Source organism: Chroicocephalus ridibundus, chromosome 16 (assembly GCF_963924245.1).
Source record: "Chroicocephalus ridibundus chromosome 16, bChrRid1.1, whole genome shotgun sequence".
NCBI classification, from domain to species: domain Eukaryota; kingdom Metazoa; phylum Chordata; class Aves; order Charadriiformes; family Laridae; genus Chroicocephalus; species Chroicocephalus ridibundus.
Window position 1 is genome coordinate 5,522,694 of NC_086299.1, and position 14,252 is coordinate 5,536,945.

The following is a 14,252-nucleotide window of genomic DNA, read 5'->3' on the forward strand; positions in this document are numbered from 1 at the left end:
GATAAAACACCAGCCCCATTGCAACGTGCAAGGGACAGGGTCTCACCCACCGTTTTTACAAATTCCAGTGCCCCCCCCCCGCAGTCAAACGGCTCATTTGCAGCAAGAAGTTAACAAAGCACCTTGTCTGCTCCCGTTTGCTAAGCTGGTTCACTGGCTCTATGTGGTCTGGAATTTCACACTTCATTTTAACTCACAGTGTTTCCTGTATAGTTTGCTACTGTCTTTTGAGAGCTGCACTGGAGTCCAATGCTTTCTGTGGCTTGATGCGCACCTCCACATCACTTCATAAAGCTCCTTCCTCTACTTACTACACAGGGGAACAAAGTTTGATAGAATGTAACTCGCTTTCCCACATAAACTCTGCTGTGATAACAGGAGCAAACTGCCACCGGAATTACGGAAAACTCCTCCAGGCCCGCTCCAGATTTTTTCTATCGGCGCAGTCACCCGGCCGGGAGAGACAAAACCTCAGCCGTGGGCTGGAATAAGGCTGGAGCTGCTGGCTGACACCCGCGGCTACGGGGGCGGGGCCCGGAGCCGGGGGGCATCTAGAGCCGGAGCCAGGGGGCGCTCGGAGCCGGGGGAGGAGCCCGGAGCCGGGGGTGGCCTGTGTCCGCGGCGGCGGCGGGCTGGGCCGGGGCTCCCCGCCAAGCGCCTCCTCAGAGGGCGGTGTGGCGGCACTGTCGCAAAGCGCCGCAAAGCGCGCCGGGGCTGCCGCACGGCGCGGCGCTTCCGGGTGGGGGACGATGGAGGCGTGAGGGTCGCTGCGCCGCGGCGGCATCGGGGCCGGGCAGGGCCGGGACGGGACTCCCGCGCCGCCCCGCCGCCGCCCATGTGGCTGCAGCAGCGGCTGAAGGGGCTGCCGGGGCTGCTCTCCAGCAGCTGGGCGCGGCGACTGTTGCTGCTGCTGGCGCTGCTGCTGGTCGCCTACTGGTACCTGGGGGCGGTGCGGGCCCGGCGGGGCGCGGGGCGGGGGGCCGAACCCCGCGGCGCCGCTGCCCTCTGCCTGCAGGCGGCCACGGGCGCCTGGCGGGGGCAGACCGAGCGCGGCGATGCGCTGCTGCTGCCGGAGGAGGCGGCGGCCGGGGGGGCCGGCGGCGCGCCGGGGCCGGGCCTGGCGTTGGCGGGTAACGGGTACCTGCTGCTGGACGTGGCCGCCGGCCGGCTCTGGGTGGCGGCGGCGGGATCCGGCGGCGGCCCGGCCCTCGCCACCGAGTACCCGGCGCTGGTGCGGCTGAGGGCGCTGGGCGGGCGCGGCGAGGCGCGGGCGGCGCTGGCGGCGCTGCGGGACGGGGCCGTGCGGCGGGTGCGGTGTGTCCAGACGGGGCCCGGGGCGGGCGCCGGGGACTGCGTGACGGTGCGGGAGGAGGTGGTGGCCCACCGGAGCCGGCCGCATCTCTACCTGCAGCGCATCCGCATCGCCAACCCCACTGAGCGGGTGGCTGCCTTCGAGGCCTCGGCCCCAGCTTCCGCGCCCTCGCTGGGTGGCCGCTTCGCCACCAGCCTGGAGAAGGTGGAGGAGCGGCAGTTCCTGCTCTCCTCCGGTCGCCTGCTGCTGGCTGGGAGCCCCAAGGTGGTGCTTATGGTGGTGGCTGCCAAGAAGCTCGTGAGCCGGGTGCAGGTGGCACCCAAATCCCACTTCGATGAAACTGTGCTCTCCGTGGTGTACACCTCAGAACCCATCGAAGTGTCCAGGCTGGAGGAGACCTTCAGCAAGCTGAGGGAGTCGGCCAAGAAAGAGATGCTGGAGGTGATGCAGATGGGGGTGGAAGATCTTCTCCATGAGCACCAACAGACGTGGTCAGACCTGTTCATTTCAGGTAAGGAAAGGGATGCTTAGCTTCCTAAGGGTTGCTTTAGAGGGCAGCAGAAGACTCCAGTTCCTCTCAGAGGCCAAAGGCCATGTTGTGGGATAATAAAACAGCGTTCCTGGTTTGGAACCCACTGTACTTTATAAGAGTGGAATATTTCTTACTGCATAAAGGAAATGATAGAAGAATATTTCTATTCATAACTCTGGATGTGCTGGCTTTCCTGTCTTCAGGAACTCCACTGATTTGCCCAGTGTGTCAGCTCTAAGTTGGAAATAGAGTTAATCTCTAGTGACAGACAATATAAAGCACAGATTTCTTCATGGGAAGTTAAGGACTGTCCTGCAAGGATGCTTTTTCTTAAATAAGATTTTCGTGGCCTTGCATAAGAGTAGCTGCCCAAGTAATGTAGAACTTGCTTTTTTATAGCCAATAAAAAGATAGATGTTCCTTTGACAGATCATTCTTGCAGAGTCATGGCGACAGCTCCTGTCACCATAAGGCGTCTGTATATCAAACTAGCTTTGCCTTTAGTGGGAGCTTGGCTTTCAAACTCTGAAGTAGCAGAAAGAGCACATCTAAGAAAACACAAGGAAACATTTCACTTAAGTGTTTCCTAGGCAAAGGGTGCTCCGATGTTATAAAGAACGTCTGTGTATTGAACGATAACATGCACATTTGATCTTCTTTTTCTCCTAGTTAATGTCATATTCATGTGTGATCTTCTGACTCTTGGTTGTTCTCTTTTATTACAGGGGTTGAGATGAGAAAGATCACAGATTTGCATACACCATCCAGTGAGACTGTGAACATGACCCTCTACTATGTGCTATCAACCATGCCAGCTCCTCTGCTAGATCCACTCATCAGTGGTGAGGACAGAGAAAAAATGGAAGCCAGCTTGAACTATGCTGACCACTGCTTCAGTGGCCACGCAACCATGCATGCAGAGAACCTGTGGCCAGCAAAGCTGACCAGTGTCGCCCAGATCTTGCAACTCTCAGACCTGTGGAAGCTAACTCTCCAGAAACGGGGATGCAAGGGTCTTGTGGCAGCTGGAGTCCATGGACTCATGCAGGGAATGGTGCTTAGTTTTGGGGGTCTGCAGTTCACAGAAAACCATCTTCAGTTTCAGGCTGACCCTGATGTACTTCATAACAGCTATTCCTTACGTGGGATCCATTACAATAAGGACTTGATTAATCTAGCGGTTCTGCTGGATGCTGAAGGAAAGCCCTTCTTGCACGTGTCTGTGAAATTCCAAGACAAGCCAGTTAGACTATATGCGTGTGAGGCAGGCTGTATGAATGAGCCTGTGGAGCTCACCTCAGAGGCACGAGGTCATACGTTCCCCGTCATGGTGACTCAGCCCATCACACCACTGCTTTATATATCGACAGATTTGATCCACTTGCAGGACCTGAGACACACACTCCATCTAAAAGCTATTCTGGCTCATGAGGAGCACATGGCCAAACAATACCCAGGCTTACCCTTCCTCTTCTGGTTCAGCGTGGCCTCCTTAATCACATTGTTTCACTTGTTTCTGTTCAAACTCATCTACAATGAATATTGCGGGCCAGGAGCCAAGCCGCTCTTCAGGAGTAAGGTATAAGGCTGCTGCTTTTGGCTGCTCTCCACTGAGTGTTGTCAACCCAGTTTTCTGTCAGCTGTGCCTAGGGAGGGTCTGTCTTGGACTGTGAGGATTTTCAGTCTCTCTTGCAGCAAGTGATCTGTGACCTCTTCTTGCAAGAAGTGGGATTAGGGCAGGGATTGGAGTGGTAGGGCTCACAAACATTAAAAGAGATAAAGCCATCATCTGTCCTTCTTAAACATTTTTAAGGCTGCAGATCAAGGCAGGCACAGCTTTTCTGTCCTTTTTCCACACATTGGTGTAGGACGTTGCTTGTTTTTAAGCCAACAGTTGCAGCTGTGTAATGAGATGCAGTCTTGTTACGCAGTACTGGAATGCTTGTGAGAGCTGCTATACTTGTCTTTACTACTGTGTGGGAGATGTGCACGCTTGTGCGCCTGGTGTGAACGTGTGAGGTGTCATACAAGAACACACAAATGCACGCTTGTGTTCTTAGGTCAAGACGCTGACTTGTTGGGACTACTGGTAAATGTTTATAGATTTATAGACATTGCAGTCCTCCATCAAACCACGTTGACCACTATCATTTTGGGAAAGTGCTGAGTTAGTGTTTCTCCCATTCAGACCAAATACATAGCTGTGTTAAGAAAAGTACTGAGTGCTTTTTACTGTGAGTTGGAGGTTCTGACTTCAAGCTCTACTGCATCTCACTTCGGTGTAGAGGATTTGAAATTCTTGTTTTGCATTGCCTTAGAAAACTTAGTTGTTTGTAAAAACTTAGCACAGAATAGACAATAGGTGGTGATTTCTGCTCTTAGTACTGGTACTTTCTGGTTGCGTGTTGATACAGAGTGGAAATGAAAGACAAGACTGGATTTGCTGTGTGAGCTGGCCATGTTGTTCAGAGGCATCCGTCCTTAGGGTTGAACAGAGTTAAACGTAACTTGTGTTTAAACGAAAAAAAAAAAAAGGAAATCAAAAAGGACATAATTAAATAGAGCTGTCAGAGGAAAAGTTCTAGCTTTAGATTGCCCCGTTTTTCCAAATTATAAAAGCAAATTCAATTTTGGATAGCTAAGGCTGGACAGAAGGTACTGGACTACACTTGACAGTCAGTACAGAAGGGGGGTTTAAAGCGAGTTGGCAATTTTCCTCTCAGCTCACTGGCTTTGTAAAGTTCAGCACCGGGGATCAGGCCTGATCCCAGGCAGGTCTGGATACCTGTCATCCCTTGAAAGACTGAGAGTGGAAGGTGCTTGTGGCTAGACAGACTAACCTAGGAACAGGTAGAACAGATCTGTATATCAAAGACAACTGCAGTTATAAGCCTATGGTCATGATCAGAACCTTAGTGCAAAAGGAGGAAGCGGTCTGGAAGTAATTTCAATTATTGTGTACACAGCTGCGCCCTGACATGCATCCTGAAACGTGTCTTGAAATTATAAAATTGTCTTTTTTTTTCCACTGCTGTCTATCTGGTTGCCTTTGTCATATACAAGACTTGCCTTCTGCCTTTTACAGAATTTGTTAACCATTACTACAGGTAACTGTCCCTGACACTGCTCTGAAATGCTGAGAAGCTTCACAGCCACACGCCAGGGCTGAGTAACACCTCTTCCTTCCTGACACTGCAAAAAGCCTTGCAGTGTACAGCAAACAAGTCTGTTGCCTCATCTTAATTGGACCTACTTACAATGAAGATGGTGCAGAAGTTGATTCTAGAAACAGGGATGAAGTAGAAGGCAGTAGCAGTAAGCAGTCAGCAAGATGAATGGTGTTGAAATAACACCCCATTTCATTAATTGAATGGGAACATCCCAGTGTCCAAGTGAACTTAGTCCTGCTTTCAGCCTCCATTTGCACAAGACATCTGACTATTTTGCAGCTGAGAACAAGGACCTTTTGAAAGCAACAATCCTTTTGTGCCTTGTTGAGAGAGCAATCCGAGACTTGGAAGGTGTGGTTATACAAGAGTTTATCCCAGAAGCTTGTGTAACAGATGTTTCTTTTTTTCCTTGTAAACTGTTCAGTTCCCTAAGAATAATCCATTTGGTGAAAATACTTGAAGATCTACCACGTCCTTTGATATTTTGATTTGTTTTTTAATTTTAAAGGAGAATAAAGAGTGATGATTCCCTTCGGAGAGTTAACTTAACTAGAAAACTTTAGTGTAACTTCCTTTCTGGTATACATTTTTTAATTTATTGCTTGGGGGGAGGGGGGGGATGTTAATAATTTTGCCTCCACTTCAGTAAAAAGTCAGTCAATTGAACTGTAGATATCTAAGTGCTGGTAACAGGTTTTTCAGCCTTTATGATTGTAGAGTCCAAAACCAATTTCATGAAATTGTTTTCTGGATTTACAGTTGGAAATGCTGATCTGCAGGTTTCCTGTTGTAAACATACTGAGACTTTGTGCATTGATTTGTTTTGGCTGTGGGGGGAGACATCCCACTTTCTAGTGATTTAAAGGTTGTTTGGTTTTAAAATACCAAAGCTATTGTTTCTAAATAAATATCTTTCAGTCTAATCTGATTACTAAAGCGTGGTTGTTTTTTATTTTTCTTTTTTTCCCTGTGAGTGTTCTCTCCTCCCCTTGCTCCCCACCCAGTTAAAACAGGCAGAGCCTTATGTTACATCTCTGGCCAGTATTTCATCCAGCGCAAAAGTGCTTGGACTAAAAGGAAATACAGTGGAAAATAATACATAAAGGGGTCTAAACTGGGAACAGGCAACTTGGAAGGCACAATAAGAGACTGAAACACACAGGGTGGTGCTAATCTCCGTTTCCCTGACTCCGTGTAACCTTGTTCTCTCTTGAAGCATGTAGGGCAAGCTTTAGTTTTGCAAACACACAGAAACGAACCCAGGGAACAATAAAGTAGCAGATTTAATGGCCATCCAGCAAGTAATGAATTTGCAACATTTGGCGTTCCCAATGAAAATGTGGGGCAGGATTTAACTTTGAATTTTTAAATAGGTTACTGTCTAGTTCCAGATGAAAAACCTCCCTCAGAAAAGCAGATTTCAGTGCCTGTTACTTACCTGCGGACTATTCCACTTACTAATTGGTCTAGCATAGTTACTACCTTACAAGGGAACAGGCTAAAGATAGCGAAACAACAGAGTACATTATAAATTGTACACTAAGTACATTGTGTATTAAAGAGATATTAGCTATTACACTTTAACAGAACATACCAGAAGTTCCTGCTCTTTCTTACTGAAGGCCCATGAGCTGCTTAGTTTCTGTGAAACATCTGGCGTGAAGCTGATAAGAGCTTCTGGGGAGCTGTTTCCAAGCCACCGTGGTACCAGCTGGAGGCTGAGGCTTTTGATGTTCACTTGCAGAACTGCCAACAGTATGATGCCCGCTGAGTCCAAGAAAGATACTTCAGCCTATTTAGACTAGACCTGGAAAAGATGGATAAGCACCCCTTACATACAGCAGGAGTGGAACAAAAAATCCCAAACCAAACCAACATCAAAAAAAGCCTTGAGAGGGTTTTTACATTAAAAATATTATTCTTATGAGCCTTCCCTCCATATAATAAAAGAACTGTATCAGAATTCCTTTACAAAGAAAGGGAAAAAGAAAGAATAGGGTTTCTCTATTTACAGTGTGTAAGATAGAAGGTTAATTGTGAAATGATTGCAAAAATGCTTAAAAAACCTAAACAATAATTCCACATTTACAAGCACAGTCATAAACCAGGAAATTTGGAAGAGTAATTGAACATCCAAAATTTATATTTAATTTTTAGTTAGTATTCAGCGAAAACGATAGTGGCATGGTTAAACTGAAAAGCATAGTATGTTGTTTATCTTGCAAATTCAGGCATTAAGAAGAGAGCCAACTAATTAATGAAAAAAATTTTTAGAATCTCAATTCTGCACTCAGTTAATCCCAATTTATGCTTTTGTCAGATAATAAATACAAGATGCCAGAACAGAGTTTGGTTGATTCCATTTGAAATTCAAAATGCAGCTTTCCCAAGTGCTATTGTTTGGGCAGGATAATACATTCTTGAGGAGCAGACAAAACAGCAAAGCATTATATATTTCTGCATTCCACATGTGTGCTCCAGGCATCTTTCATCCAAATCAGTACCTACTGCTGAATGGAAGCTATGAAAATCAGGGTTTGCTGCTTGTTAATACTGACAGTAAACAACGGATTTATTTCAGCTTTTCTGAAACCTCTAGTTTGGTCTTTATGTTCAACACAACTCTGGTTACAAAACTGGCATTATGGTATTTGTTTCCATTCTAGTAAGTTTGCTCCCTGTGTGTGACCTGGCTTATGGGATAGAGATGTTTTGTTTTTAAATAACCAGTAACAGTTTTTCAGGTGAAGGGTAAGTGGATGGAAACGTGACAGAGGATGGAAAATTCCAGTAGTAGAAGAAAAAAAGGAAAAAAGAGACACAAGGGTAAGTATTGGTATCAAGTCATTGATTTCAAATGTCCAGTAATGAATTAGGACAGTTTCTTTTGTGGCAGCAGCTCCGTAGTGGTGTAAATCCCTGCTCTTGCCTGTTTGGTCCTATTGGTGAAAATGGTTTACTCTTTGTCATTAACAAGCTCACACTGCATTATGCCACGGGTCAGTATGCTGATTTGGGGTGTAAAAATGCTCATTTGCAATGCTACAGGAACCCCGTTCTCTTCCAGGGATGTGCTACTGATCTAACAATTGAAGGGAAACAGGAAAGAAATGAAGTCTGGCTCACCGTGCTACACCAGTGTTTCTCCATCGTCACGGCCAGCTGGTCCCTGGTATTGCTTGAAACATCTTCCACTTCAAAGTGATTACAGTCTGTTTTATTGAAGAAGCATGGCATGCTAAAACACACGCAACTTGAGCTAGAAAAGAAGATATGGGGTTTCAGTCAGTACAAAGCGGTAGTTGCCATCAGGCACAAAACAAACCAGAACAAAATAAAACTTCAAGCAATCACAGAATCATACAATAATTAAGGTTGGAAGAGGGCCCCCAGGGATCGTCTAATCCGACCCCGCTGACATGCCTGAATCTATCACCGTCTGAATAGATCAGACAGCGTTACTGCTGACGTGCCATTAAGTGTTAGAATAATTCATTTCACATTTTCCTTCTGAAAACACCTTTGCGATGAATTTTCAAGACAATGGGAAAGCAAGCACCTGCTACAGATAATATGCAGCTCAGTCGGAATTTTTTCTTACTAAGTTGTTTACACAGCCTGGATCCAAGGTCCATCTAAACTATTTTTTTTACAGACACTTGTGCATATAAAAATTTATCCCACAATTGCACAAGTTTTCCATTGGTATTAGAATAGCACTACATTTTAAGTCACGTGTCGCAGAGATAAAGGATAACATATAAAATGATTTGCAAAGCAGAGCCTGCAGCATACAGCTCACCGGCATCATGCTTGCAATCCTCTTTGCTGTGTTGACTCTGGCAGCTGCAGGTACGTACCCAATTTCAGCATTAGTTTGAAAGGAAAAATGAACTAAAAGCTAACAGCAACTTTCCTTTGTTAGGGAAATTAGACGTTCTGCAACAAAGCGGAGAGGTACAGCATAGGCTGTTCTCTCGGAACAGTAACTAGGTGCCGTCCTATTCTGTTCTTCTTGTAGGGGCTCCATTAGCATCACTGCTCTCAGCCGTCAGGGAATTCCAAGTTATTTTACTTAGCTACGATACACTGAAATACAATTAATCCACATCAAATTGTTGCATTGGTTAAGAGCTGCATCTCAGCTGACACATGAGAACTTGGCTAAGCCAACTTGATTTGATTATCTGTAAGAAAAATTAACCCATTCAAAAGGCTTTATATAACATTGGTCAGTTTTGCCTGATGGCTGTATCTTCGTTTGTACCACATTAAATCACAGCCTATATTTGTACCTTTCAGTGTTGGGTACAGACAGCCTATATTTAAAAAAAAAGCCTCTCAGACTTTTTTTTTTAAGGCTCCTACTTTTAAAACACACATCCTATTTTGTGTATCTTCTAGCCTTTGGCTGCGGGGTTCCTGCCTACCCACCCGCTGTGTCTAAAGTTGTCGGAGGGCAAGACGCAAGACCTTACAGCTGGCCCTGGCAGGTGAGTCACTTTGTGCTTCCCTGGCACAACCGGGGTTGCGCCACCCTCACACAACACGGCTGCACAAAACCAGGTCTTATGTTTCATTCGATGCCTCTTGCCTGTCATATCTTAGGGTTTTGACTATTACATTCCGATTAATCCTAAAGTTTCCAATCTTTTTAAGAAAGTTCTGAATGTGCCACCTCCTGCTGGTTACGCAGGCTTTCGTGTTCTCTCCGTAGTCTTAGCCACCATCCCATATTTAAGCAAGATGACTGTGAAGTTCAGTGGAGTATACGATGCTTACTGGAGCACAGTTATACATGGAGTTAAAAGACACATTTCTGAAGCAAATGAAATGCTCTCTTTGGGCCAGGTTTAGCGAGAGCTTTGGAAGAAACAACATTAAACAAACAAACAAAAAAATCAAGCTTTTGGACAATAGGGAAGGAGGGAAACCTTTTCTATGTCCAGGAGTTGGAAATGTGTTGCTTAAAAGCCTCCCACCAACTTCCAGCGGCAAGTTGTGTTCTGGGTGTATGAAGAAAGTGCAACAATGAAAACAATCAGCAAGCAAAAATCTGAACCTTACTTGTTCCGTTGATCCTAGGCTTCCCTTCAATTCAGTTCAAATGGCAAATGGTACCACACCTGCGGAGGAACCCTCATTGCAACCAACTGGGTGATGACAGCTGCCCACTGCATCAGGTAAAAATGGAGTTACAGTCTGTTCCCAGGAAGCAGGGCATGACCAGAGATAGATGACGCAAAACCATATTAACACTAGTTCTCCCTTTCCCAAGTAAGAGCTCTGAGTTTCACATCATATCTTTTGATTGCAAGTACTAGGTCAGAAGAAGAATTGCACCTTTTCGTTTTCTTAAAATAAAAGTAGAAGGGGAAAAAAACCCCTCATACAATTACTTGAATTATATACTCTTCATTTTCTGTAAATAACTACAAATGTCATTATGATTTCAAGTTGCTATTAAAATTCAGCTTTGTTGCCTGTTTCTATAATATATGTGGCAGTGAGATCCACAGATCAACTCATCAATCCACTCCCTGAGGAAATAATCACAAATGCTGTGAATATACCAGCCATTTTCAGTAAGTTCTTCCTATTACGGGGCAGCATAACAAAGAAATGACCAGGTACAGCTATGCCCTTTCATCGTCAAAACTGTTTCCAGTAAGACAACCCCATTTTGGTTTGGTAACGTATGTCCTTGAATATGTACATACAGTTCTTGATTATTGTAACACTAAGTTGCAGAAAATGTCACAATATGAAATAAGAAGGATTGGCTGCATGTTATTATTATAAATCCTACATATTATATCTGTCACACAGCTGTTTCTCGATGAAGCTGTTTATCGCTGCCCAAAAAGCAGTCCAAATCGTTTACTTCATTGAAGAACACGAGCTGAATCCTGCAAAGATTGGAGGCATCTTGAGTTTGTTAATGAAGCCTTCAGCAGGAGTTGGCAGGACGGCTTGGAGATGAAATGATTATTAAGCCTAGCTTTGTCCTTAGCAAATCAGTCAGACGTTGGCTCAACTCCAGACACATCATGCACATGATGTGAGATTACGGTCTTAAGGATGTTCTTACCGAATCTCTCAGGTGGCAAAGATGCAGATGCCTAAGCAGCCAGCCAGCAGCTGCGTAACTGTTACTCCTTTTCTCGCGCAGTTCTTCTCGGAACTATCGAGTACTTCTTGGAAAATACAATCTGGCAGCTGTGGAAGAAGGATCAGTTGAACTTTTTCCAGAAAAAATCATTGTTAACGAGAACTGGAATCCACAGAATGTTGCAAATGGGTAAGTTGGTGGCAAGTATTTTCTCAGTTATTAGATGCAGGGCAAAATCAAATTGCCTGAATCCCACCCACCCTGAGTCATGGCAGATAAACGCGTCGATGTTTAGAGCCACCTCTTACAGCTTACAGTAATACTTCTAAATGTTTGCTCACAGATAAGAATTGGGTCTCCAGTTTGCACCTTTCCCCCTCAAGAGAAGAAAAAGCACTTTCAATATTAATTGCTTATTGACTAACTGTTTTCAGATTTTGCATGTTTATGCTTGGGTGGGAAGCTGTTCTGTGCAATGATTTCTTTTGTACAGTGGAAGGGAATGAATTAATTTATACAATGCTCTTTGAAGCTCTCCCATAACCGGCATAAACACAGAGTATTACTGATCGATGGTATTAATACCTTTGTTGCTGAAGGACTCCTATGTCCTGCTGCAAGCGAAGGGCATTAGCAAAGAAATCTACTCAGTTTCCAGCTCCTTGGAGTTAGTCCTAACACATGCTTGGTTTTGGTGAAAAAAACCTCTAAAAGGCAATTTCCAGAAAGCTGCCAGCAGGAAAGTGGACAGTTCTGCAGGGAATAGTCTTCCAGTCCATGGGTTTCCCCATTGCTTTGAGGATGGAGGAATCTTTACTGCTTATGTACTGGCCTCCTTGCTCCCTTGCATCTCTTTGGAATATGCCGAGTGCTGTATAACTTCTAAGTATTCATGCTACTGCGTCTTAATCTATTTGCAAACCTCTTCATCCCTTCCCTTTCTCTTCCCTACTCTCAAATGTGTGCGTATGACCACAGGTACGACATTGCTCTGATCAAACTCACCGAGCACGTCACCTTAACTAACCACATTAAGCTGGCCTGCCTCCCCCCTGCACAGAGCGTCCTCTCATCCAACACCGCCTGCTACGTGACGGGATGGGGAAGACTGCAGAGTAAGTACTCGGACATTTGCAAAATTATGGAACAACATCTTTCAGTACTACCTTCTCCTTTGGGGTTGATTGGAAAAAGGCTGCTGATGGTGCTCAAGATCCCCTCAACCTCAGTGCAGCGAGATGGTTTATCAGGCCCCACTTCACTCACACAGTATGATTTTTCCCTGCCTTTCAAGTTTATTTTGCTTGTAATGGGGCTAGTAATGCACTAGAGGGCCCTATACTAAGCTTTTCGAAGCTATTGTAACACAAATGTTAACAGTGTGCAGACTGGCGAATTTGCTAATGCTAACGTACCCCGCTGAGTAACTGAAAAGACACACAAGGGAATAAATGTAGAGCGAAGAAAATCTCAGAAGCGCCAGCAGAAGTGTCAGCTCAGCTCAAGAGGCAATTCCTAGAGTGATAAGTGAATTGCAAACTCCTGAACAAAGAGCAGCCCTTTATTTCTCTAACAATGAGACGTTTTTAAATGGAATACAAAATATTAGTAAATTAAGGCCTTTTTAATACATATATATTAAAGAATGGAGCTAAGGAATGGATTATACAGCTTCTCCTTCAATACAGCCCCTGTGCAGTTTCTTACCTGGAGGGATAGTACCCAGATCCTAGGAGAAACTTAACAATGCAGTTTTGTTCTTTCTTCAGTGCCAGCTGGTACCATGACTCCTTTGTTTCTCTTCCCTCCCAGCAAATGGACCTCTTCCAGATGACCTGCAGCAAGGCCTTTTGCTGGTGGTGGACTATGCAACTTGTTCCAAGCCCAGCTGGTGGGGAAGCACAGTGAAACGCACCATGGTTTGTGCTGGCGGGGATGGAATCACCTCCAGTTGTAACGTGAGTCCAGAGAACACCGCTCTTAGGGCTTGGTTTCAGACACAAACAAGCCTGTTATGAAGGAAAGGTTAAAAAAAAAAAAAACCTGTGAGGAGCTATTCATACTATGACTGCCATTAACTGTGTTGCCCCTTCCTTCCAGGGGGACTCTGGTGGCCCACTGAACTGCCAAGGTGCTGATGGCAGGTGGGAAGTGCACGGTATCGTCAGCTTTGGCTCTTCCCTGGGCTGCAACTATTATCACAAGCCTTCTGTCTTCACCCGGGTGTCTGCTTACAATAACTGGATCCAGTCGGTAAGGCTCCAGATATTGCTGCTAGAGAATACAGACATTTAGCGATTTCTGAGGTTCTCTCTGATTGAGATTTCTGCCACCTGCTCAGGGAGCTGCATCACTTTTGATTCAGATGCTACATGCCATACAAATAACCACTGCAGACAAGCCCTTAGCACTGCAAAAGCAAAAATAAAGTATCCTTTTCTTAAATAGTTATGCAAATTATTTTCATTTTTAAAGAAGTCTCTGTTTAGGAATGCCTTCTCTCTTTATACTAGAGCTATATTTATAGTCATAAAGATTTTACTGGTATGAGTTCAGAAGAGATCACTCAAATTTGTATTCATCAGTAACACTGATTGTTGCAATTGCATTCTAGAAGGCAGCGCATGCTGCTCAAGTCTGGAACATCAATTATCTTTTAATTTAATATAAACTTCAATCTAAAAAGTGACTGAGAAGCAAAAAAATCTTATTTCAGTTATTTAAGTCCTGCATCTTGGATGCAACATGTAGTATTCACAAATTCCTGGGTTTCACGATCTGATTTTTCACTTGTTTTGCATTTTTGCAGGTTATGGCAAACTACTAATCCAAAGGGAACTGGATGATAGATGCCAAGAAGGAAAACAGTTTGAATAAAGTCATAATCACGACGCCTTTGATCACGAAGAGCTGGGAAGCTATGCTTTTAACACCACAAGCATTGTACCTATCTGTACTACAATTAAAACTATTTTTTGCAACATGAAATAACAACGTGTGTCCGCGTCGCTTCTTCCTGTGTATCAGGACCAGAGTGTGTATTTAGTGATGATGCCGGAGCGTTTTTTTACAGCCTCTCCCCTGTCTTGGGCTGGAGCTTCCTACCCTCACCTGGGGGAAGCCGTG

General features: G+C 45.0%; 2 protein-coding genes and 1 long non-coding RNA gene across 5 annotated transcripts in view; 2 read left to right on the top strand and 1 right to left on the bottom strand.

The window, feature by feature from the left end:
* The first annotated feature begins 702 nt into the window (after positions 1-702).
* On the top strand, positions 703-7,777 carry KIAA2013 (KIAA2013 ortholog). 2 transcript variants are annotated; one of them, XM_063353838.1, is made up of 3 exons: positions 703-1,823; positions 2,570-3,423; positions 7,751-7,777. In XM_063353838.1, the coding sequence occupies exons 1-3, from the start codon at positions 836-838 to the stop codon at positions 7,760-7,762; spliced, it is 1,854 nt and encodes a 617-aa protein (XP_063209908.1). In that variant the 5' UTR covers positions 703-835; the 3' UTR covers positions 7,763-7,777. The 2 variants fall into 2 exon arrangements, with proteins under 2 accessions (XP_063209908.1, XP_063209907.1); XM_063353837.1 differs by lacking the exon at positions 7,751-7,777 and adding an exon at positions 4,952-5,942.
* Positions 6,402-14,252, bottom strand: part of LOC134524130 (uncharacterized) — a 32,986-nt gene continuing 25,135 nt past the window's right edge. Inside the window, exons 3-7 of the long non-coding RNA XR_010073498.1 lie at positions 12,834-13,135; positions 11,106-11,233; positions 10,082-10,188; positions 8,141-8,273; positions 6,402-6,821 (exon numbers count right to left, since the gene is read on the bottom strand). This is a non-coding gene — a long non-coding RNA (uncharacterized LOC134524130). The remainder of the gene's footprint in view (positions 6,822-8,140; positions 8,274-10,081; positions 10,189-11,105; positions 11,234-12,833; positions 13,136-14,252) is intronic.
* LOC134524128 (chymotrypsin-like elastase family member 2A) lies at positions 8,824-14,098 on the top strand. Of its 2 annotated transcripts, XM_063353841.1 has the most exons (8): positions 8,824-8,866; positions 9,419-9,507; positions 10,100-10,197; positions 11,187-11,315; positions 12,105-12,241; positions 12,939-13,084; positions 13,227-13,379; positions 13,936-14,098. In XM_063353841.1, the coding sequence occupies exons 1-8, from the start codon at positions 8,824-8,826 to the stop codon at positions 13,951-13,953; spliced, it is 813 nt and encodes a 270-aa protein (XP_063209911.1). In that variant the 3' UTR covers positions 13,954-14,098. The 2 variants fall into 2 exon arrangements, with proteins under 2 accessions (XP_063209911.1, XP_063209909.1); XM_063353839.1 differs by lacking the exon at positions 13,936-14,098 and having other exon boundaries at positions 13,227-13,504.